The following is a 23,801-nucleotide window of genomic DNA, read 5'->3' as shown; positions in this document are numbered from 1 at the left end:
CATGTGGTCTGTGGTTGTGACGCCGGTAGGATGTACTGCTAAATTCTCAAAAACGACGTTGAAGGCTGCTTATGGTAGAGAAATAAACATTCAATTCTCTGGCAACAGCACTGGTGGACATTCCTGCAGTCAGCATGCCAATTGCAAGCTCCCTCAACTTGAGACACCTGTGGTATTGTGTTGTGACAAAACTTGACATTTTAGAGTGGTATTTTGTCCCCAACACAAGGTGCACCTGTGTAATGATCGTGCTGTTTAATCATCTTGTTGATATGCAACACCTGTCAGGTGGATGGATTATCTTGGCAAAGGAGAAATGCTGACTAATAGGGTTTGTGCATATGGAACATTTCAGGGATCTTTTATTTCAGCTCATGAAACATGGGACCAACACTTTACATGTCGCATTTATATTAGTGTTCAGTATACCGCTATGGCTGAACCTGTTATATTGTTTAAAATAACACCTTTGTCATTGAGGAAATCAATGGAAACATCAAAAGGGGACAACATTCCACACCTGAACCCTCAAGTATCACCTACAGGAGTGCTGTGGCTGCTTTCTGTTATAGAAAGGTAGAAAGGATTATACATAGGGATTATAATGGTGTAAAATCATTCTATATTGATTTTGGTTGTGGAATGAGTTATAAAAATGTATAGGGGATCATTAGAAGTATTCTTTCATACCCTAAAAATAATCCTGTTGAGAAACTATTTGTTGATCCTTGTATATGTGCTTTTCCATAGTAAATTCTGGTTCTATAAGGGGACACAGTTTCCCGACTAAGTCCCTCTCTGGCCCAACTGTCTAATGCCACAAAGCGCTAGCTAAGACCCATCTTTACACACCAGAAACTACAGGCCCTGCTGGCTACATGCCCTAAAATACTTTCTTAATGGGTTTACCAAACACTGTACATTCTAGCCATTCCAGCATACAGGGTGTGTAACATTCACAGTGTGCTTGTGGCCAAACATCTAAATATGTCACAGGGATTTTTTAAAAACTTTCTTCAAACAGTACTTCTGAACACCAATAGTGGCATTATGTCATAGTGCCACAGTTTGGAATAAAATCATATATACCAATATAACATAATGATAGTATAGTACAGGAAAGCTCACTATGGAAGATCTCCAGAAATCCAATTCACAGGCAGGATGAATGAATCACAAAAGGGAGAAACAGTCTTGACGCCATTTGGTCACTGTTGTGAAGGCTTGTTTAGCCTCTTCTCACATAAGGCAACTTATTAATGTAGCATGTCTACCATTGCCTCGAATATAACAATACTAGGAGTCTTAGTTTCAGAGATGTGCAGGTCCTGACAGATGCACCCGTTCGGAGATGCAATGCACGACAACTACAACTTAGATGTACTTGTCTAATACACCAACTGTGGTCTAATAGAAAAGGCACCCATGCACTCTCAGACACAGTACTACTGAATCCCGTGCAGGGTTTGGAAAGCTCAAACGAGAAGGATCCCATCAATGGAATTTGGATGCATGGTCCCCATAATAGCATCTGGAGTGTGTCGCTTTCCAAATGTACTCCCCTCAGTCTTTCTTTTCTCTGTTTCCCTTCTTTACCTCTGTCGCTTTATCCTTCCATTGTTTCTCTTTCATAAGGCCTTCAAAAAGTTTTCCATCTTACACACATCCCATCTATTGACTTCCTTTGACCTAATTGTCCTCACATTAAAGTCCATTTCAGTCTTTCACAGTAAATTGTTCACTGCAACAAAAAAAAAAATTAAAAAAAAATTAGGTTGATTAGATAAGTTTCAATCCACAAAAAAAAAAGAACAACTCCAGTTTGGCCTTTTCCCAGTCAATCATGAAACTTACCTTCAGAAGACAACACCTGCGTGCCATCTATGATTAGTATTTTCATTGTTTGGTACTGAGAGGTTGAGGTATTTCAGAAGTTGAGGCTAGGAGTGGGCGATATGGCCTAAAAATCCTTTTTGAAACTTAGGGGGATCTTTAAATGTTCTCTAAATTAAGCTTTGTTGTACAATTAAAGGTAAAATTCACTGCATTTCAAACAGTCAGCAATAATGTAATGACTTCAGGGTGCGTGAAATTAGGCTAAATGTAAGTCCCACTAATAATTTGATCAAACTAGTTTAACCTGCTTTTTTGTAATAAAAATCACCCATCTGGCTTTCAAGTCTATGAAAACACAATTTTGTTACAAATTTATCCAGAACAATGCATAATGCACATTCACTAATAATGACTGACTTCTTATAGCAGGTATTGAGGCAGAGGGAGGGGCTTGGTGTTTGAGTGTAAACAGAGGAAGAGGCAAAGCAAGAGGTTTCACCCCGCCAAAATCTGTCCAAAATTAGCACCATGCGTTTTTATGGCCTTATTTTGGACCCAAGCGTGTCACCTGCCTTCCCGACTTTGGGACAACGACTCCCATTGTTAGGGCAGAGACATGAGCATCTTGTCATTAGGAGCGAAAGACAAGACAACATGAGAACAAGCGGACATAAAACACCCATAAAACTAAAATACAGGCATTTGGATTATTATGCAAAAACATACATTTAAATGAATTTGATATAAAATCGCCCAGCCCTATTTGAGGTATTGAGAGTGTTACAGAATATTAAGATATGTCTTAGGAGCATGATTATACACTACCACTTCCAGACTCCATTCCCAGGGGGGCAACAGCAACTGGGTTCAATTTGAACTGTCAAGCCTTGATAAAGCCCACAGGTGCATGAGGATCATGAGGATCACAACTTGAGAGCGAGCACCTCTCGGCTTGACAGTGTTTTGTTTTAGTTCGTTTTGTAAAATATGCATTTTGGTTGCCCTTTTGAACAACAAACAATTATCTGCAGAGCTGGCCCTGGATCCAGGTAAGTTCCTGAGCACATGTACATTAGTGTTGCAAGGTATACCGAAACGTATGTACTTTTTCGACACTAGAATATGAAAAACTGTTCCGTACTAGAATGTTACTTGCGGTACTTCTTTCAAATGGGTCTCACGTCATCTACTGATTGAGGATAAAGTCCATCAGCGCAGCCAATGTCCCCGTACATTGCGAGAGCAATGGATTTTTTTATTTTTATTTTATTTATTTTTTTATTTTTTTATTTAAAAAGGCAAGTCCGTTAAGAACAAATTCTTATTTACAATGACGGCCTACTCCGGCAAAACCCGAACGACGCTGGGCCAATTGTGCTCCACCCTATGGGACTCCCAATCACGGCCGGATGTGATACAGCCTGGATTGTACACTCCCTCAAAACTTGCGACATTTGTGGCACTGTGTTGTGTGACTAAACTGCACATTTTAGTGGCCTTTTATTGTCCCCAGCGCAAGGTGCACCTGTTTAATGATCATGCTGTTTACATCAGTTTTTGTACCCCGTCAGGTGGATGTATTATTATTAATGGATGTATGCTCTCGGAGGATGTGTTGGTACCATTCTTTATTCATGGCTGTGTTCTTAGGCAAAATTGTGAGTGAGCCCACTCCCTTGGCTGAGAAGCAACCCCAGATATGAATTGTCTCAGGATGCTTTACTGTTGGCATGACACAGGACTGATGTTAGCGCTCACCTTGTCTTCTCCGGACAAGCTTTTTTCCGGATGCCCCCCCCCCAAAAAAAATAAAAAATAAATAAATTGGAAAGTGGATTCAGAGAAAAATTACTTTACCCCAGTCCTCAGCAGTCCAATCCCTGTGCCTTTTGCAGAAGTCTGTCCCTAATGTTTTTCCTGGAGAGAAGTGGCTTCTTTGCTGCCCTCCTCGACACCAGGCTATCCTCAAAGTCTTCGCCTCACTGTGCGTGCAGATGCATTCACACCTGCCTGCTGCCATTCCTGAGCAAGCTCTGTACTGGTGGTGCCCCGATCCCGCAGCTGAATCAACTTTAGGTGACGGTCCTGGCCGTTGCTGGACTTTCTTGGGCGCCCTGAAGCCTTCTTCACAACAATTGAACTGCTCTCCTTGAAGTTCTTGATGATCCAATAAATGGTTGATTTAGGTGCAATCTTACTGGCAGCAATATCCTTGCCTGTGAAGCCCTTTTTGTGCAAAGCAATGACGGCACGTGTCTCCTTGCAGGTAACCATGGCTGACAGAGGAAGAACAATGATTCCAAGCACCACCCTCCTTTTGAAGTGTCCAGTCTGTTATTCAAACTCAATCAGCATGACAGAGTGATCTCCACCTGTGTTAACGAGAGAAATCACTGACATGTCAGCTGGTCCTTTTGTGGCAGGGCTGAAATGCAGTGGAAATGTTTTTTGGGGGGGGATTCAGTTAATTTGCATGGCAAAGAGGGACTTTGCAATTAATTGCAATTCATCTGATCACTCTTCATAACATTCTGGAGTATATGCAAATTGGCATCATACAAACTGAGGCAGGAGACAACGTGAAAATTTATATTTGTGTCATAATCAAAACTTTTGGCCACGACTGTGTGTGTATATCTATATATACACACACACACACACAGTGTCGTGGCCAAAAGTTTTGATTATGACAAATATTAATTTTCACGTAGTTTCCTGCCTCAGTTTGGACAAACTCGCGACTCGTCAGTGAAGAGCACTTTTTTCCAGTCCTGTCTGGTCCAGCGACAGTGGGTTTGTGCCCATAGGCGACGTAGTTGCCGGTGAGGATGTCTGGTGAGGACCTGCCTTACAACAGGCCTTCAAGCCCTCAGTCCAGCCTCTCTCAGCCTATTGCGGACAGTCTGAGCACTGATGGATGGATTGTGCATTCCTGGTGTAACTCGGGCAGTTGTTGTTGCCATCCTGTACTTGTCCCGCAGGTGTGACGTTCGGATGTACCAATCCTATGCAGGTGTTGTTACACATGGTCTGCCACTGCGAGGACGATCAGCTGTCCGTCCTGTAGCGCTGTCTTAGGCGTCTCACAGTACAGACATTGCAATTTATTGCCCTGTACACATCTGCAGTCCTCATGCCTCCTTGCAGCATGCTTAAGGCATGTTCACGCAGATAAGCAGAAACCCTGGGCATCTTTCTTTTGGTGTTTGAGTCAGTAGAAAGGCCTCTTTAGTGTCCTAAGTTTTCATAACTGTGACCTTAATTGCCTACCGCGTGTAAGCTGTTAGTGTCTTAACGACCATTCCACAGGTGCATGTTCATTAATTGTTTATCGTTCAATGAACAAGCATGGGAAACTGTGTTTAAACCCTTCACAATGAAGATCTGAAGTTATTTGGATTTTTACAAATTATCTTTGAAAGACAGGGTCCTGAAAAAGGGGATGTTTCTTTTTTGCTGAGTTATATATCACACAGAAAAGCACATTTTTTTTGTCCATTAAAATATCATCAAATTGATCAGAAATACAGTGTAGACATTGTTAATGTTGTAAATGAGTATTGCAGCTGGAAACGGCAGATTTATTTTTAATGCAATATCTACATAGGCATACAGAGGCCTATTATCAGAAACCATCACTTCTGTGTTCCAATGGCACATTGTGTTAGCTAATCCAAGTTTATCATTTAAAAAAAGGCTAATTGATCATTACAAAATCATTTTGCAATTATATTAGCACAGCTAAACTGTTGTTCTGATTAAAGAAGCAATAAAACTGGCTTTCTTTAGACTAGTTGAGTATCTGGATCGTCAGCATTTGTGGGTTCGATTACAGGCTCAAAATGGCTAGAAACAAAGACATTCTGAAACTCTTAACTATTCTTGTTCTGAGAAATGAAAGCTATTCCATGCGAGAAATTGCCAAGAAACTGAAGACCTCGTAAAACACTGTACTTCTCCCTTCACAGAACAGCGCAAACTGGCTCTAACCAGAATACAAAGAGGAGTGGGAGGCCCCGGTACACAACTGAGCAAGAGGACAAGTACAGTTGAAGTCGGAAGTTTACATACACTTAGGTTGGAGTCATTAAAACTCGTTTTTTCAACCACTCCACAAATTTCTTGTTAACAAACTATAGTCTTGGCAAGTCGGTTAGGACATCTACTTTGTGCATGACACAAGTAATATTTCCAACAATTGTTTTTTCACTTACAAATTCCCTATCACAATTCCAGTGGGTCAGAAATGTACATACACTAAATTGACTGTGCCTCTAAACAGCTTGGAAAATTCCAGAAATTAATGTCATGGCTTTAGAAGCTTCTGATAAATGATGTCAATTAGCCTGAGTCAATTGGAGGTGTACCTGTGGATGTATTTCAAGGCCTAACTTCAAACTCAGTGCCTCTTTGCTTGACATCATGGGAAAATAAAAAAATAAAAATCTGCCAGATGAGCTGTTGCCGGTAGGTGCACTTGATTCAAAAGTCCTGTGCACCGGGTAAGCAGGGTGTTCCCATGAGACAAACTCCGCCTACCCGGCAAAGAGTGCACCTACTGCGCTGCCCAATCAGATAGCTCAAATCACCATGGCTACAGAGCTTCCATGACCCTGGCCACAGCCAAGTTTAATAGGCTACTAGCCTACGTTAAATGTAATAACTTTAAAAACCCATTACCACAGAGACTGTCAACAAATACAGCAAAGCGCTGCTGTATTAAGGAATATGTAACTTTCTCTGGTCATAGGAACAACATGAATTTGTGCATGAGTCAGATGCGGTGCGACTCGAGTTTCGCCATCAGGTGGAAGACGGTGTCCTCACTCTGGTCAGTCTCACCAGAGGAAAGGAAAGAGAGCAGTTGGGAAAAATCGTTTTGAACGGTCATCCAACTCGGAATTCCAAGTCAAACTCTGGCATCTTTCTAGAGCTCCGACTTCGACCTTAAGATCCCTGACGTCGTGATTTTACCTTGCTGACCATCAGATGCAGGTACCATCAGTCCAGTCAAATAAAAAAGCTAACTTCAATTCATGCTCCACAGTGCCTCACAAGTGCTAAACCAACTGATCTATTCTCTTATCAAAGCTCCAGTTTTGAAATATGGTCTGATTAACAATATTGGCAGGCCAATCACATAGCTAATATGCTGTGATAATGTATTAGGCCTACTGCCCAAACCTCATTCCTACAAAACTGTTTGTCAGGTGAATGTAAAAAAAAATCTGAGCAGTAGATCTCAGCTTGCTTTTTGACTGCGGAAGTGATCTTGACTCAGAAAAGGTTGGTGACCACTGCACTAGGCCATTCAAGGAATGAGTTTGACACCCCAGGGTTAAGGTATTGAATATTTTCATTGTTAGGTTGAGGTATTGACCGGTTGACGTATCGCATACTTACATAACAGCTGCTTGTCTGAGGAACTATGTCACTGAGTGAGATGACGTCACAGCCACCGATGCACTCGTCAACTGATGACACTGAGGTCACTCCTTCAAAACTGAGGACAAGAGATAATTTGTTTGTGTGTGTAGCGCATATACCTTATAGTGGAAAGGTCTGAGAATGCATTTCCCTTATTTACCTTTTGGGGGTGCTAGCGTCCTGCTCTGTACTGGCTGCCTCATGGACCTCCTCTCCCACAGACCTGTGAGAGGACAGATTAATAAACACATGATTCAATCATATAAACATGACACAGATGTGATGCAGTGATGACGCAGTGATGAGACCATGGGAAATTACTCAATACAACAGCATAACGAGACAGCTTGGAGAAAGACACACAAACCTGACGGAGGGAGCTGTGGTAGCGAGCGTCGAGCTTCCCAACAAGTAATTGAAGAGGGTTGATTCAACAGAGTTCCTGGTGACAACATCGTGTGTGGGGGTATTTGGTGGTATGTCAGGGCGCCCTGACTGCACCACTTGGGGGAGGGACAACACATAAATCATTCGTTTTGTAAAAGGTGTCAACCACTGATACGTGCTCTCAACTGCAACTTCCAATGACAACTATATCCTTAATAATAAAATAATAAAATCACCACATTAAATTTCTTCCAAAACTCCCCTCCCATTGCTCACCGCTGACTCCCTCAGTCTCTGTACTTTGGGAGTGTGGGCCTCCTAGGCTGCTGCTACTGCTGGGCTGGGGGAATGGAAAGGGTCTGGCGCTTGCAGTGTTGGCCCTCCGTAAGCCTCCCTGGGTCCCCACTCGGCTCTTCTTTGATGGGGATGTCTTCACTGGAGGGGAAGAGGAGAGGAAGGGGTGGTGAGAGGACTGCTCCTCTGGCTGAGTTCCGATTCTCTACCCTTCTCAAGATGTGTGCACTCGTTCAGACCCCATTATGCATTTAAAAGCATTGTATTGGTGCAAGCATGACTGGAAGGAGTTTCCTTTTCAATACATGACGGGGAGTGCACACTTCTAGAGAAGGGTAGAGAGTCAGGAAGCAGCCATTGTGTAGAGAGATTTTGTAGAGTAACACTCAAGCACTTACATGGAATCTTCTTGAAGACTGTATTGCACATGAATTTCTGAAAGCGGTCTGCGTAGAAACCTGGTCTGTGCACTGACACTGTATCCTGGAAGAAAGAGGGGTTTAAAATAGCAGATAGCTTATTAAAAAGGTCACCACAGAGGATAGTGTGTCTGAACTCTTACCCCGTCATGGACCAGAGCTTTCCAGGAGTGCTCGATCTTCTTCACAAACCTGACCACAAACACAAGACATGGGTTGCTTACTACAGACCAGGGTTGGAGTCACTTCCATTTTAATTCCAGTCAATTCAGGAAGTAAAACCAAATTCCAATTCTTCCCAATTAAAAAACATTGAAGAGAACTGGAATCAGTATACTTACGGAATTTACTGAAATTGAATTGACCCCAACCATGCTATTGACCTAATCAATTCCTCCAGGACTCTGCAGCGTTTTCTGGTGATAGTTGTGGGCCAAAATTCTTCATTTTGTAGAGGCAATTCAGATATTTAGCTAGGCAATTCGCAATGATTTTGTCCAATTTGTCACAAATGGGCTGATGGGGGAAAACATTTGACGTGTTGTTTGATTGAACCATTTTATGATGTAAAAGTGTGGCTATTGGTTAAACCTGCGAGCCCTCTTTGTAGTGCGGTGATCGGACAGTTATAAAAACTGTCAACTTATATTCGGTAATAGTGCGGTGATTGGTCAAATTTGCAAGTCCTCGCATCAAATGCGGAGAATTGTGGATTTTGCGAATACTCGTGCGATTGCAGAATTGCTAATTCCTGGAGGGACTGCCTAATGTATTCATAGTTTCACACATACTTCAGACAGACACAAATGCCAACAAAACTATTAATATACCACTACGTACAATGAGAGCAGTAGTTAGTTACCTGTAGGACTGCAGAATGTCGATTATGCCAATGTACACCAGCATCCTCTTGCCCTTGGAATTGCGTGCCGGAATACCTCCCATGCTGCAAGGACATAGAGAATACATCATGCACTAACAAACAAGTAATTTCAGTCTAAATTTGAACTTATCAGCCTACAATACATATCCTATTACTTCAGAAATGCAGACGTAACGTGTCTAATGATCAAATCGAGATGTGTAGCGGACATACAAGGTAACCAATCACTGGCCTCGTTTAAGCTCCTGAAACAAAAGAGAATGCATAATACTCACTTGTCCTCAGTGTCCAATGCTCCCTTGCCGTGCGCCTCTCCTTGGATGGCCTCTATGGCAGTGCAGTAGAGGGACTTCTGGCCCTGCGACGGTGGCGGCCTCTGGTCGGCCGCCTCCTCTCCAGCCCGCTCCCGGGCCGCCTGCTCCAGGTTGTGGATCCCCACCAGCATGCTGTAGTCCATGATCTTAAAGCTCTGTAGCAGCTACATGGGATAAAGGAGTCAGGACTAGGGCTGTTGCGGTGACCGTATTACCGCCACACTGGCAGTCATGACCGTAGTCAAATTCCACATCACGGTAATCTCCTCTTATGCATTCTGGACATGAGTTGGTGGTACCCAACTCAACAACTACCAACAGGCCGCTGATGGCCTGGTACTCAGTGCTCGATTGTTCCTCTAACCACTGACATCAATGCAAATGAAATCAAAAATCACATCAAAACAGTATCCTGCTTTTAAAACTCACTGTTAGGCTACATTTCATTACCTCACCATAATGATCAATTTGAAGAAAGAAGTTCAACAACAGGTTGAAACTGAGTGGAAAACATGGTTTTTGTGGATGTTGTTTCAGAACCAAACAACGAAATGGACAGTGCTTTCTAAGGTGCTGATTAATTCAAAGCATTTAACGTTGCATGTAGAACACCCATATTTGAGCTTATACAGTGCATTCGGAAAGTAAATCAGACCCCTTCCCTTTTTCCACATTGTTACGTTACAGCCTTATCCCCCCTCAATCCCCATAATGACAATACAAAAACAAGTTTAGACATTTTTGCTAATTTATTACAAATAAAAAAAAAAGTTATTTACATAAGTATTCAGACCCTTTGCTACGAGACTCGAAATTGAGCTCATGTCCATCCTGTTTCCATTAATCATTCTTGATCTTTCTACAACCTGATTGGAGTCCACCTGTGGTAAATTCAACTGATTGGGCATGATTTGGAAAGGCACACTCATGTCTATATAAGGTCCCACAGTTGACAGTGTATGTCAGAACAAAAACCAAGCCATGAGGTTGAAGGAATTGTCTGTAGATCTCCGAGACAGGATTGTGTCGAGGCACAGATCTGGGGAATGGTACCAAAAAATGTCTGCAGCATTGAAGGTCCCCAAGAACACAGTGGCCTCCATTATTCTTAAGATGGATGAAGTTTGGAACCACCAAGACTCTTCCTAGAGCTGGCCGCCCGGCCAAACTGAGCAATCAGGGAAGAAGGCCTTGGTCAGTGAGGTGATAGAGCTGAAGAGTTCATCTGTGGAGATGTGAGAACATTCCAGAAGGACAACCGTCTCTGCAGCACTCCACCAATCTGGCAGTTATGGTAGCATGGCAGACGGATGGTAGAGTGGCAGACGGAAGCCACTCCTCAGTAAAAAGTACATGACAGCCCGCTTGGAGTTTGCCAAAAGGCACCTAAAGGACTCTCAGAACATGAGAAACAAGATTCTCTGGTCTGATAAAACCAAGATTGAACTATTTGGACTGAATGCCAAGCGTCACGTCTTGATGAAACCAGGCACCATCCCTACTGTGAAGCATGTTGGTGGCAGCATCATGCTGTGGGGATGTGTTTCAGAGACAGGACTGGGAGACTAGTCAGGATAGAGGAAAAGAGATGAAGAGCAATGTATAGAGATCCTTGATGAAAATCTGCTCCATAGCACTCAGGACCTCAGACTGGGGCGAACGTTCACCCTCCAACAGGACAACGACCCTAAGCACACAGCTCAGATAACGCAGGAGCGGCTTTAGGACAAGTCTCTTGAATGTCCTTGAGTGGCCCAGCCAGAGCCCGGACTTCAACCCTATCGAACATCTATGGCTAGACCTGAAAATAGCTGTGCAGCATCGCTCCCCATCCAACCTGACAGAGCTTGAGAGGTTCTGCACAAAATAAAAAAATTAAAATGGGAGAAACTCCCCAAATACAGGTGTGCCAAGCGTGTAGCCAAGGTGTGCCAAGCGTTACAGCCTCAAGAAGACTTGAAGCTGTAGTCGCTGCCAAATATTTATGCATACTGGATGGACTGGTTACCTTATGCTACACTACAAACTTTCTATCCATGAGTCAAAGAGATAGTATAGGAACTATGGCAATGCTGTGCAGGGCGGCTTACATAGTTACCCTACAGTTATAGTGAATTTGAATAATAGGGCTTTTATATTTCATAACTAACAGCCTGACAATTTAATTGTACCTTTATTTAACTAGGCAAGTCAGTTAAGAACAAATTCTTATTTTCAATGACGGCCTAGGAACAGTGGGTTAACTGCCTTGTTCAGGGGCAGAACGACAGATTTGTACCGTGTCAGCTCAGGGATTCGATCTTGCGGTTACTATTCCAACGCGCTAACCACTAGGCTACGCTGCCGCCCCAATACCTTAAGCTACAGAATCTCACCCCCATACGTTTCCATCTCCTTCATTCCTTTCTTGAGCGCGCAGAACAGTTGAAATATGTTTTATTGTGAAAACATGGCACAAATTGATGTTCCCAAACAGATCACCATTAAGCATTGGATAGCTGCAGGAACATGGTTAGAAAGCCCATGGCATACAGAGTTCGGGCGGAATATCACCTGTCGCGCAGCGGAAGGCTGCGTGCTCCTCAAGCACAGTGGTTAACGCGTAAAGTTAAATAAGTGTTCTTATAAGGCCAGACATTTCTACAAGCAATCCCATGTGAAAGCAGAGTTTTGATGGCTGCTACTAAAAAGAGGATCCAAGCTGCTATTATACTTATTTCTCAGCTGCTCTGCTATAAAACCGAGTGGCCTCCACTTGGTATTCGAGTGCATACAGATAACTTGTATTTTTTCCCCTGCACTTGTTCTTACCCATTTCATAAAAGGGACATTCTAAATCAAAACACATTTTTCATATTAGTAAAGACAAGATTAAATTGAGAATAGTCTGATGAGTGAAATATGATCACTTGAGAGAACAGGGTGTGCAGCCTGCAGCAAGGAACAGAGTGCAAGCTTTTGTGACTTTTTCAAATAGTCAATAGCCTATAGTTGCATCATGCAGCCCATATCTGTTTTGATCTGAGACATTCTAAGGTTTGTATCATTCACAACTACATTTGCCAAATAACTAAATCTAGTGTATAGGACCGGTTTCAAAGGATACATTTTACACTCAACTAAGCCACTCACTCTGGAATGGGAAAAATATAATTTTATTCAGCTACGTTCAATTATATTATTCTTACAATAAAATAATGCCACAGGACTTAAGCATATCTTGTCTGCTAAATTAACTAGCCTACAGCATGGCACATAGCCTGATAACATACAGTAGACTGACTGATATTTGGTTCTTCTGAAATACATTTTCTCATGTTTCTTTAGACCTGCCTAAAATAAATAATGTGATGGTTATATATTAAATGGCTTTATTCAACGTTTTAAAATGTAGATATTCCAAAGGCGTGCATCAGCGGCTTGTATACCGGCAGCCCTGGAGATGGTAAACATGTTTATGTTCATTAATGGTCAGTTACCGTGAGACCGGCAGGCATTTGCATGACAGTAACCGTCTGACAAAATGCCATGACCGCCACAGCCCTAGTCAGTACTCAGAAGAACTTTGAGTACCAATTTAGGATCAGGATATCATTTTAGATTACAAGGAATAAGATTACATGGACAAAGGGGACTCGATTCTAGAACTACACTCCTACTCTGAGATGTGCAACAACGTCCTCAGCAAGACCTGAGAACTTAAAAAAAAACATTTTACTCTAGACCACCTTTACACTACACAGATGCTTACAAAGCTCTCACACGCTCTCCATTTGCCAAATCTGACCATAATTATATCCTCCTGATTCCTGCTTACAAGCAAAAACTAAAGCAAGAGGTACCAGTGACTTGTGGTCAGATGACGCAGATGCTATAAAACAGGACTGTTTTGCTAGCACAGACTGGAATATGTTCCGGGATTCATCCGATGACCTAGAGAAGTATACCATTGGGCTCCCGAGTGGCACAGTGGTCTAAGACGCTGCATCTCAGTGCAAGAGGCGTCACTGCAGTACCTGGTTCAAATCCAGGCTGCATCACATCCGACCGTGATTGGGAGTCCCATAGGGCAGCGCACAATTGGCCCAGTGTCGTCCAGGTTTGGCCCGGGTAGGCTGTCATTGTAAGAAAAAAAATCTTATTTAACTGACTTGCCTAGTTAAATAAAAGGTTAAATAATTATATATTCTTTTTTTTTAAATAAATCACCGGCTTCATCAATAAGTGCATCGACGACGTCGTCCCACAGTGACCATATGTACATATCCCAACCAGAAACTGTGGATTACAGGCAACATCCGCACTGAGCTAAAGGCTAGAGCTGCCACTTTCAAGGAGCGGGACACTAATCCAGACGCCTATAAGAAATCCCGACGAACCATCAAACAGGCATAGCGTCAATACAGGACTAAGATTAAATCCTACTACATCGGCTCTGACACTCGTCGGATGCGGCAGGGCTTGCAAACTATTACAGATTACAAAGGGAAACCCAGCCAGGGGCTGCCCAGTGACGCGAGCCTACCAGACGAGCTAAATGCCTTCTATGCTCGCTTCAAGGCAAGCAACACAGAGCACCAGCTGTTCCAGACGACTGTGATCACACTCTCCGTAGCCGATGCGAGTAAGACCTTTAAACAGGTCAACATTCACAAGGCCGCAGGCCCAGACGGATTACCAGGACTTGTACTCAAAACATGTGCTGACCAACAAGCAAATGTCTTCACTGACATTTTCAACCTGTCCCTGACCGAGTCAGTAATACCTACATGTTTCAAGCAGACCAGCATAGTCCCTGTGCCCAAGAATGCCATGGTAACATACCTAAATGACTACCAACCATGAAGTGCTTTGAAAGGCTGGTCATGGCTCACATCAACACCATAATCCCAGAAACCCTAGACCCACTACAATTCGCATACCATCCCAACAGATGATGCAATCTGTATTGCACTCCACACTGCCCTTTCACACCTGGAAAACAGGAACACCTACATAAGAATGCTGTTTGTTGACTTCAGCTTAGTGTTCAACACCATGGTGCCCTCAAAGCTCATCACTAAGCTAAGGACCCTGGGACTAAACACCTCCCTGTGCAACAGGATCCTGGACTTCCTGAGGGCCACACCCAGGTGGTAAGGGTATGCAACATCATCTGTCACGCTGATCCTCAACACAGGGGCCTTTCAGGGGTGCATGCTTAGTCCCCTCCTGTACTCCCTGTTCACCCACGACTGTGTGGCCAAGCATGACTCCAATACCATCATTAAGTTTACTGACGACAATGGTAGTAGGCCTGGTCACCGACAACAATAAGACAGCCTATAGGGAGGAGGTCAGAGACCTGGCAGTGTGGATTCAGGACAACAACTTCACCCTCAATGTGAGCAAGACAAAGGAACTGATTGTGGACTACAGGAAAAGGAGGTCTGAGCACCCCCCTCCCCATTTACATCGACAGGGCTGTAGTGGAGCGGGTCAAGCGATTTCAAGTTCCTTAACTAACAAACTATCATGGTCCAAACACACCAATAAAGTCGTGAAGAGGGCATGACAACACCTATTCCCCCACAGGAGATTGAAAAGATTTGGCATAGGTCTCAGATCCTCAAATGGTTCTACAGCTGCACCATCGAGAGCATCCTGATGGGTGCATCACCGCTTGGTATGGAAACTGCTCGGCATCTGACCGCAAGGCGCTAGAGAGGCTAGTGCGTATGGCGCAGTAAATCACTGGGGTCAAGCTTCCTGCCATCCAGGACCCTAAAAATGGTCAGACTCCAGCCACCCAAGCGATAGACTGTTCTCTCTGCTACCGCACGGCAAGCAGTACCAGAGCTCCAAGTCTCGGTCCAAAAGGCTCCTACCCCCAAGCCATAAGATTGCTAAACAGTTCATCAAATGGTTCCCCGGACTATTTTCATTGACCCCCTTTTTTTACACTGCTGCTACTCGCTGTTTATCATCTATGCATAGTCACTTCACCCCTGCCTACAGCACCAGTCAAAGGTTAGGACAGACTCATTCAAGGGTTTTTCCGCATATGTGGGAACTCCTTCAAGATTGTTGGAAAAGTATTCCAGGTGAAGCTCGTTGAGAGAATACCAAGCAAAGCTGTCATCAAGGCAAAGGGTGGCAACTTTGAAGAATCTCATATTTTGATTTGTTTAACCTCTCTGGGCTAGGGGGCAGTATTTTCACAGCCGGATAAAAAACATATCCGATTTAAACTGGTTACTACTCTTGCCCAGAAACGAGAATATGCATATTATTAGTAGATTTGGATAGAAAACACTGAAGTTTCTAAAACTGTTTGAATGGTGTCTGTGAGTATAACATAACTCATATGGCAGGCAAAAACCTGAGAAAATTCCAAGCAGGACGTGGCCTGTCTGAGAATTTGTAGTTCTTTTGATTCTCTATCGAAACGACAGTATCTCTGGGGTTACGTAGCACTTTCTAAGGCTTCCATTGGCTCTCTAAAGCCTTCAGAAAGCGGATTGAGGCGTCTCCTGTCTCTGGGCAGAGTATAGTGGCTCAGTTTCTCAGTGGTCTGCCTGGTGACAAAGAGATTGGATATGCTCGTTCACGAGACCACTTTTTTCTTTTCCTCTTTGAATGAATACACTATTGTCCGGTTGGAATATTATCGCTATTTTACGAGAAAAATACCATAAATTGATTTAAAACAGCGTTTGACATGCTTCTAAGTACGATAATGGAACATTTTGAATTTTTTTTGTCTCAATGCGCTAGCGCATTACCCTTTGGATAGTGACCTGAATGCACGAACAAAACGGAGGTATTTGGAACAAAAACAACATTTATTGTGGAAGTAGCAGTCCTGGGAGTGCATTCTGACGAAGATCAGCAAAGGTAATACAATTTTTCTAATGCTAATTCTAAGTTTAGTGTGCTCCGAAGTTGGCGGGTGTCAAAATAGCTAGCCGTGATGGCTGAGCTATGTACTCAGAATATTGCAAAATGTGCTTTCGCCGAAAAAGCCATTTTAAAATCTGACATAGCGATTGCATAAAGGAGTTCTGTATCTATAATTCTTAAAATAATTGTTATGCATTTTGTCAACGTTTATGAGTAATTTAGTAAATTCACTGGAAGTTTTCAGTGGGGATACATTTTCTGAACATCACACACCAATGTAAAAAGCTGGGGTTTTTTTATAGATATGAACTTGATTGAACAAAACATGCATGTATTGTATAACATAATGTCCTAGGAGTGTCATCTGATGAAGATCAAAGGTTAGTGCTTCATTTAGCTGTGTTTTGGGTTTCTGTGACATATATGCTTGCTTGGAAAATGGCTGTGTGATTATTTTGGGCTATGTACTCGCCTAACATAATCTAATGTTTTGCTTTCGCTGTAAAGCCTTTTTGAAATCGGACAATGTGGTTAGATTAACGAGAGTCTTATCTTTAAAATGGTGTAAAATAGTCATATGTTTGAAAAATGTAAATGATTGCATTTGAGGTTTTTGTATTTCGCGCCACGCTGTTCCACTGGCTGTTGAATAGAGTGGGACGGTCACGTCCCACTAGCCCAGAGAGGTTAACACTTTTTTTGGTTACTATTTATTTTATTTATTTCACCTTTATTTAACCAGGTAGGCAAGTTGAGAACAAGTTCTCATTTACAATTGCGACCTGGCCAAGATAAAGCAAAGCAGTTCGACAACATACAAAAAACAGAGTTACACATGGAGTAAAACAACATCCAATCAATGATGCAGTAGAAAAAAATAAAAAAATAAAAATAAGATTATATACAATGTGAGCAAATGATGTGAGATAAGGGAGGTAAAGGCAAAAAAATGCCATGGTGGCAAAGTAAATAAAGTATAGCAAGAAAAACACTGGAATGGTAGATTTGTAGTTTGAAGAAAGTTCAGAGATAAAATATTAATATAATAATAATATACTATATGACTCCATTTGTGTCATTTCATAGTTTTGATGTCTTCACTATTATTCTACAATGTAGAAAATAGTAAAAATAAAGAAACCCTTGAATGAGTAGGTGTCCAAACGTTTGACTGGTACTGTACATATTACGTCAATTACCTGACTAACCACACATTGAATCGGTAGCCTCGTATTGATATTTAGTGTAATTATTTGTGTTACTTCAGCTTATTTTATACCAAAAAAATGTTTACTTAAAAAACTGCACTGTTGTATGTGACAAATACAATTGGATTTGTTTTCCTAAAAAAGTGAACCCGTTAAACGCTGAGTGGTTAAACAGTTGTTTAGCCTGTTAATGAAAAGCTACAGTTCTTGTCTTTTTGGAAATTGACTTACATTTTGAAACCAAAATATACTTAGCGTAGTATACAATATTAAACGTTGTTTAGAAAATGCCACGAGAAGGCGTCAGAGTTTGAGGTTAAACCACTTTGTGTTTCATTTCCTTGACACGATACTAACAAGTATCACAATCGATCGGCATGGCTGATTAATTAGGGCCGATTTCAAGTTTTCATAATCGGTAATTGCCATTTTTGGACACCGATTATATTGCATTCCATGAGGAAACTGTGTGGCAGGCTGACCACCTGTTACACGAGTGCAGCAAGTGGCCAAGGTAAGTTGCTAGCTAGCATTAAACGTATCTTATAAAAAAAACAATCTTCACATAATCACTAGTTAACTACACATGGTTGATGATATTACTAGGTTAACTAGCTTGTCCTGCATTGCATATAATCAATGCGGTGCCTATTAATTTATCATCGAATCACAGCCTACCTCGCCAAACGGGGGATGATTTAACGAAAGAGCATTCGAAAAAAGCACAGTCGTTGCACGATTGTAATTAACCATAAACATCAATGCCTTTATTAAAATCAATACATAGAACTATATTTTTTTAAACCTGCATATTTAGTTAAGAAATTCATGTTAGCCGGCAATATTAACTAGGGAAATTGTTTCACTTCTCGTGTTCATTGCACGCAGAGTCAGGGTATATGCAGCAGTTTGGGCCACCTGGCTCATTGCGAGCTAATTTGCCAGAATTGTACATAATTATGACATAACATTGAAGGTTGTGCAATGTAACAAATATTTAGACTTAGGGCTGCCACCCGTTCGATAAAATACAGAACGGTTCCGTATTTCACTGAAAGAATAAACGTTTTGTTTTCGAAATGATAGTTTCCGGATTTGCCCATATTAATGATCTAAGGCTCGTATTTCTGTGTTTATTATAATTAAGTCTATGATTTGGTATTTGATAGAGCAGTCTGACTGAGCGGTGGTAGGCGGCAGCAGGCTCGTAAGCATTCATTCAAACTTTACTGTGTTTTCCAGCAGCTCATAGCAATGCTTGATTCACATGCCATTTATGACTTCAAGCCAATCAACTCCAGAGATTAGGCTGGCAATACTAAAGTACCTATTAGAACATCCAAAAGTCAAATGTATATGAAATACAAATGGTAGAGAGAGAAATAGTCGACGCGTCATAATTCCTACAATAACTACAACCCAAAACTTCTTAACCTGGAATATTGAAGAACTGGGAATATTGAACCACCAGCTTTCATATGTTCTCATGTTCTGAGCAAGGAACTTAAAAGTGAGCTTTTTTACATGGCACATATTGCACTTTTACTTTCTTCTCCAACACTGTGTTTTTGCATTATTTAAACCAAATTGAGCATGTTTCATTATTTATTTGAAACTAAATAGATTTTATTTATGTATTATATTTAGTTAAAATAAGTGTTCATTGTTCATTCAGTATTGTTGTAATTGTCATTATTACAATATATATAAAAAGCCGATATATATATCTCTCAAATCAGCCGATTAATCGGTATCGGCTTTTTCTGGGGTCTTCCAATAATCGGTACTGAGGAAAAAATCATAATCGGTCGACCTCTAATCACAATACTGGTATTATCCCGGCCCTAAAATATACACCGCCACCCACAAACACCTCTACAGACCCATTCTCCCTCCCTCTCACCAGGCAGTCTCTCTGGATGGTCTTGCTGAGGGCGTTGTAGTTGTCTGGTTCCAGCAGAAGACCGTCGGGAAGGTCCTGGATAAAGTCCAGATCCTTGAACGTGGGCACAGCCCTTTCTCGCTCCTTGGCCGAGGCTCGTCTTTTATAGGTGGAGCCCTTCATGTCGTACTTGAGGTGCATGCGCACGGCGCGCGGGAGCAAGTTGTTCATGACAGCAATGCGGATGTTCTTTCCCCCCGCCTGGATGCAGTAGAGACCGTAGAACTTTGGCAGCAAGGTTCGCTTGTTCTGGTTCAGGTTCTAGAGAGCGAGTGGAGGGGAAAGGATTGTGGTCCAACTATGTCAATCAAATCCACTTTTAGCATAGAATACAACACACGCAATAAATCAGGAAACATTCAGGACAAAGATTGAAGTGTAGCAACTACTAGGTCAACTTGGTAACTCAAAGGACAAAACATAAGGTACACAATGGATCATCACACAGACACACACACTATTGCATGCACAGGTGTACCCACACTCACTCTCTTACCATGAAGTAGCCAGGCAATAGTTTCTGTAAGAACTCAGCCTCTTTGTGCTGCACAGTCTTAATGATGAACTCGTCATCACTGGAGACGTAGAACAAAGATCCACTGGCTCCAGAGTTGGACAGCTCAATCAGTTCCTCGTTACACAGCGAGCACTGCAACAAAAACAGTATTCATTATTTGTTACCACCAAACTTAAATTAATAGCCCAGGCGTTTATTTAATTAAATCACTGGACACAACAGGAACTTAGAGACAGGCTTCTATTTGAGCCAGTTATCTATTTCCTTAATGCACACAGCTGATGTGCATAATTCATTGTTAAATCCTGCATTTTAATACATTTCCTGCACTAATGTGTTATCATTTACACACAGTGTCCCATTCTTTTGTCTTTAGTATTGCCTCTAGTTTGAGAAAAAAATAAAAATGATTATCCTCTGACTGTGCATTTTCTGCAGTTCTTACTTTTGCCACTAGAGAGCAATCAGACAATTTCTGGGGGTCTGTGCTCCCAAGTTGTTGACTGCTTTTGTGCTTGCCAGTTAGCTAGCAGCTGTTAGCAGCCAATGGCTAGCAGTTTTTCACTGGCAATAAAAACAGATGATTGCCATCATTTTTTTGAGTCACTAGTGAATTATGTAATGTAACAAATCAACCATTAAACCTTGTAAAAATATTTGCTATCCTCTTAAATTCATTTACCAGGCTTTTATTTGAAATATCTGCCGTTGCCCGGCTATTAAAAAAGGGACAGGCAGCTATCTGAAACTGGGCTTTCAATTGACGTTTTTACAGTAGGTAAATAGACCATTCCACTTCCAGTACTGCCTTTCGAGGTGGATTGAGAGAGTGTAGTACCAGGTAATCGTCTGGTCGGATACCAAACATCTCCCTGAAGTAGCGGAAGGCGATGGGAGCGTAGGTCTTGAACCTGAAGTCACTGTAGTGGTGGGCTGGGGTCAGGTTACTGCCCTCACTAAAGACGAATAGAGGAGTGTGATTAATACGTCAAGAGAGAACATGAACTTACGTAAACACAATTCTACACTTGTTAAGAACGCAATATTGAAGCAGAGGAGAACATTAAGGGATAATCAACGAGAGGCTATGCATTCTTTGGAAAATAATGTACGAAGTGGAAGGTATGCTCCACGACCCGCTAGCAGAGTGGAACTAACCTTCCACGGAGTTGCATTATTTTCTAGAAAACGCATTGGGCCACGAGTTGAATACCCCTTTGATATCATGGCTATAATTTAACACATTTGCCGCTAAAAATGTGTTCATTTGACTCTAGAAATGTGTTCAACATCCACTGAAGTAGCTAGCAAGTTTACTAGATAGCTATAGTATTTGCCTTGGTAAACAAACAGAATTGCTAGTTTAGCTAACCAAACCATGAGCCCTAGCTTGCTATTACGAAAATAAAATTCAACAATGCCCATGTTTTCAATTTGACTTTTGCTTTCAAAAGTATCTCAAACAGAGCATATAAGAATGAACTATAGCCATTGAATTCTACCGTGCAAATATACCATGCGTTATAGGGAAATAATGCAAGCTATAGAATGCCCTTCAAGGCAATCAGAAACGAGTATTTAACAATGCCATGGTAAAATTGGGAAGAACATTATTTAACCTACTTCTTTGTCACAATTCCAAACTTGAAATATTGACATAAAAACATAACAGAAACACATACTCCCTCTATACTTTCCTGTCTATAAACCACACACACCTGGGGAAAAAGATGCTTTCCACCACTTCAAAGTCCTGCATGAGTACATCTCTCTCAGGTTTCTGGCTCAGGCTGCCCACTGTGTGTGTGATGCCCAACTGGATGGCACCTTTCAGGGCAGACGAGGTAGTCTGGAGGAGGACAGAGCAGAGATCGAGATTGAATAGAAAGGAAGAGAACGTATTTCCCAGGTTGAACATATGCACATGTTAAAGTCAGCAGAAGAGTGCTCTGAGTTTGAAGTGCATGCCTGGGGTGCACACCGTAGCAAATACATAGACATATATATAATGAAAACTAGTGTTCCTATTAGACAAATTCAGATAAGTTCCTCCCCATTTTGTCCCATTTAGTTCCTAGTAAATACACTGCTATGACCTCTTCAAATGGGGAAACATAAATAGATGAGACATTTCAAAACCAGCAGATTTATCTTCACAAGACTAAACATGTGATTGGCGGTTATGTAATTAACTGACAGGGACTGAATATGTTAATTCATAAGAAAAACATTTAAGTAGGAAAGATGGTCTGTTACAATGTGTGAATGGGAGTTGACCAAGAACTCTGACCTTCTTGTAGGTGGTCTCCCCAGTGGGGTCAAGCCCCCGGTGGCCAATAGTCTTCTTTATAGTTTGAGATGAGCTTGAGGACCCTAGACCCTGTGAGTGGAAGAGAGAAGAGGTGAGTCACAGGAAGAGACAAAGGACATAACACAACCTTTCGGTGAGCCTACTTTATATACATGAGTGGGATTACTGAAGGCATAAATTATTGGCATGAAAACCACAATGTACATCATCTTCTCACCTCTAAAGAAGCCATCTTCCAAGTCCCAGTTGAGCCTCCTGAGAGAGAAAAAAAAAGTGAGGGAGAGAAAGAACAAGAAAAAAGATTTGAGAGCCGTTGTTTACTGCGCACACAGCACTATGCAATAGATCGTAGAGCTGCTGTTGTGAATTGTTGCCGTTGGTCATGCCAATCCCAACCAGTATAAAAACACAAAAACCTCCTTAGACCCAATTTATACAAAAGGTGATTTGGCCATGAATACATTCAAAGGTGTCAAAAGATACCACATTCTGTAGCCTAAGACTGAATACAAAATATAAATAATAGCTAGGCTACTAATGATGTATTGCTTGTTTGTTGCTTGCTTTTGAAGTGCTTTGATGCTATGAAAAGCGCTATAGAAATGTGATACATTATTATTATTAAAATGACATTGCCCAAAGAGTAAGATGCATACATGGGATGTCATCAGTTACCAATTGTTACAGCTATTGGCAGCTGAATCAGTTTCCAAGACAACAAGGCATGCAAACATTCACAGGCCTAAATTGACAGAACCTGAATAGTTAATGTCAACCAGTTTTCACACAGATGCACTGGTACCTCTGAGGATAGTCTCCTCCAGAACTGAGTGTGCACATCTGTGGGGTGGGATGGCATGGGGGGGGGGGGTAAATGGTTATGGTCCTGTTAGTAGCTAATATGTTGTGCCCTACTGAACAGTGCCAACCCTAGGACAATGAGTTGTGTACTTGGCAAAGGTGGGTTTCTTTCACACAGCTGTATTTAAAGAGCAATCCACATACTACAGGATTGAGTCTCAAAGACATGATCTCCAAAACGAGTAACTTTAGCTATTAGGTGTATAGATATCAGAGCGAATGTGCACTTACCAGTGGAACTCGCTGGACCTGAATGAACTGTTCCAGCTGTGGCCATTTCTGAAACGTTGAAGTTTAGCAAGAACAGTGCACAAGCTAGCTGCCTAGACCGCAAGGTATAACGTTATTTTCGTCGAAGCGATTATTCTGGTGCGTTTCAACACAGCTCTGAATCAGGGTCGTCAAGCCAAATAAGCTGGACCGAGTGACTGGGCAAAATTCTGCATACCCCGCACTGTCATTACCCTGCTTGTTTTACTGGGGTGAGCTGAGGGGTTGGGTCCTTCTTACTCAGCTGAAA

General features: G+C 41.9%; 1 protein-coding gene across 4 annotated transcripts; it reads right to left on the bottom strand.

The window, feature by feature from the left end:
- Positions 1-1,006: 1,006 nt before the first annotated feature.
- Positions 1,007-23,793, bottom strand: LOC106588159 (phosphatidylinositol 4-phosphate 5-kinase type-1 alpha). 4 transcript variants are annotated; one of them, XR_006762357.1, is made up of 16 exons: positions 23,513-23,793; positions 22,638-22,675; positions 22,400-22,489; positions 21,828-21,958; positions 20,948-21,065; positions 20,089-20,241; positions 19,554-19,853; positions 9,522-9,724; positions 9,226-9,309; positions 8,507-8,555; positions 8,343-8,427; positions 7,927-8,085; positions 7,631-7,705; positions 7,424-7,486; positions 7,240-7,339; positions 1,007-1,741 (listed from the first exon to the last, which is right to left on the bottom strand). XR_006762357.1 is itself a non-coding variant. In XM_014176852.2 (16 exons), the coding sequence occupies exons 1-16, from the start codon at positions 23,556-23,558 to the stop codon at positions 1,739-1,741; spliced, it is 1,758 nt and encodes a 585-aa protein (XP_014032327.1). In that variant the 5' UTR covers positions 23,559-23,793; the 3' UTR covers positions 1,007-1,738. The 4 variants fall into 4 exon arrangements, 3 of the variants coding, with proteins under 3 accessions (XP_014032327.1, XP_045565452.1, XP_045565451.1); XM_014176852.2 differs by having other exon boundaries at positions 7,631-7,766; XM_045709496.1 differs by lacking the exon at positions 1,007-1,741 and adding an exon at positions 23,223-23,260 and having other exon boundaries at positions 6,122-7,339; positions 7,631-7,766; positions 23,513-23,696.
- Positions 23,794-23,801: the final 8 nt, after the last annotated feature.

The sequence above is a fragment of the Salmo salar genome, chromosome ssa27 (assembly GCF_905237065.1).
Source record: "Salmo salar chromosome ssa27, Ssal_v3.1, whole genome shotgun sequence".
NCBI classification, from domain to species: Eukaryota; Metazoa; Chordata; class Actinopteri; order Salmoniformes; family Salmonidae; genus Salmo; species Salmo salar.
Note: the sequence above shows the minus strand (reverse complement) of the source record. Positions and strands in the feature narration are given on the sequence as shown.

What these genes read in the sequence shown, in the direction of transcription:
- LOC106588159 (XM_045709495.1), bottom strand. Translation starts at nt 23,558, where the DNA reads ATGGCCACAGCTGGAACAGTTCATTCAGGTCCAGCGAGTTCCACTG. An exon ending in GACATTCTGCAGTCCTACAG is followed by an intron (nt 8,556 to 9,225) that starts GTAACTAACTAC and finishes GTTTGTGGTCAG; the next exon opens with GTTTGTGAAGAAGATCGAGC. An exon ending in ACCACAGCTCCCTCCGTCAG is followed by an intron (nt 7,487 to 7,630) that starts GTTTGTGTGTCT and finishes GTCCTCTCACAG; the next exon opens with GTCTGTGGGAGAGGAGGTCC.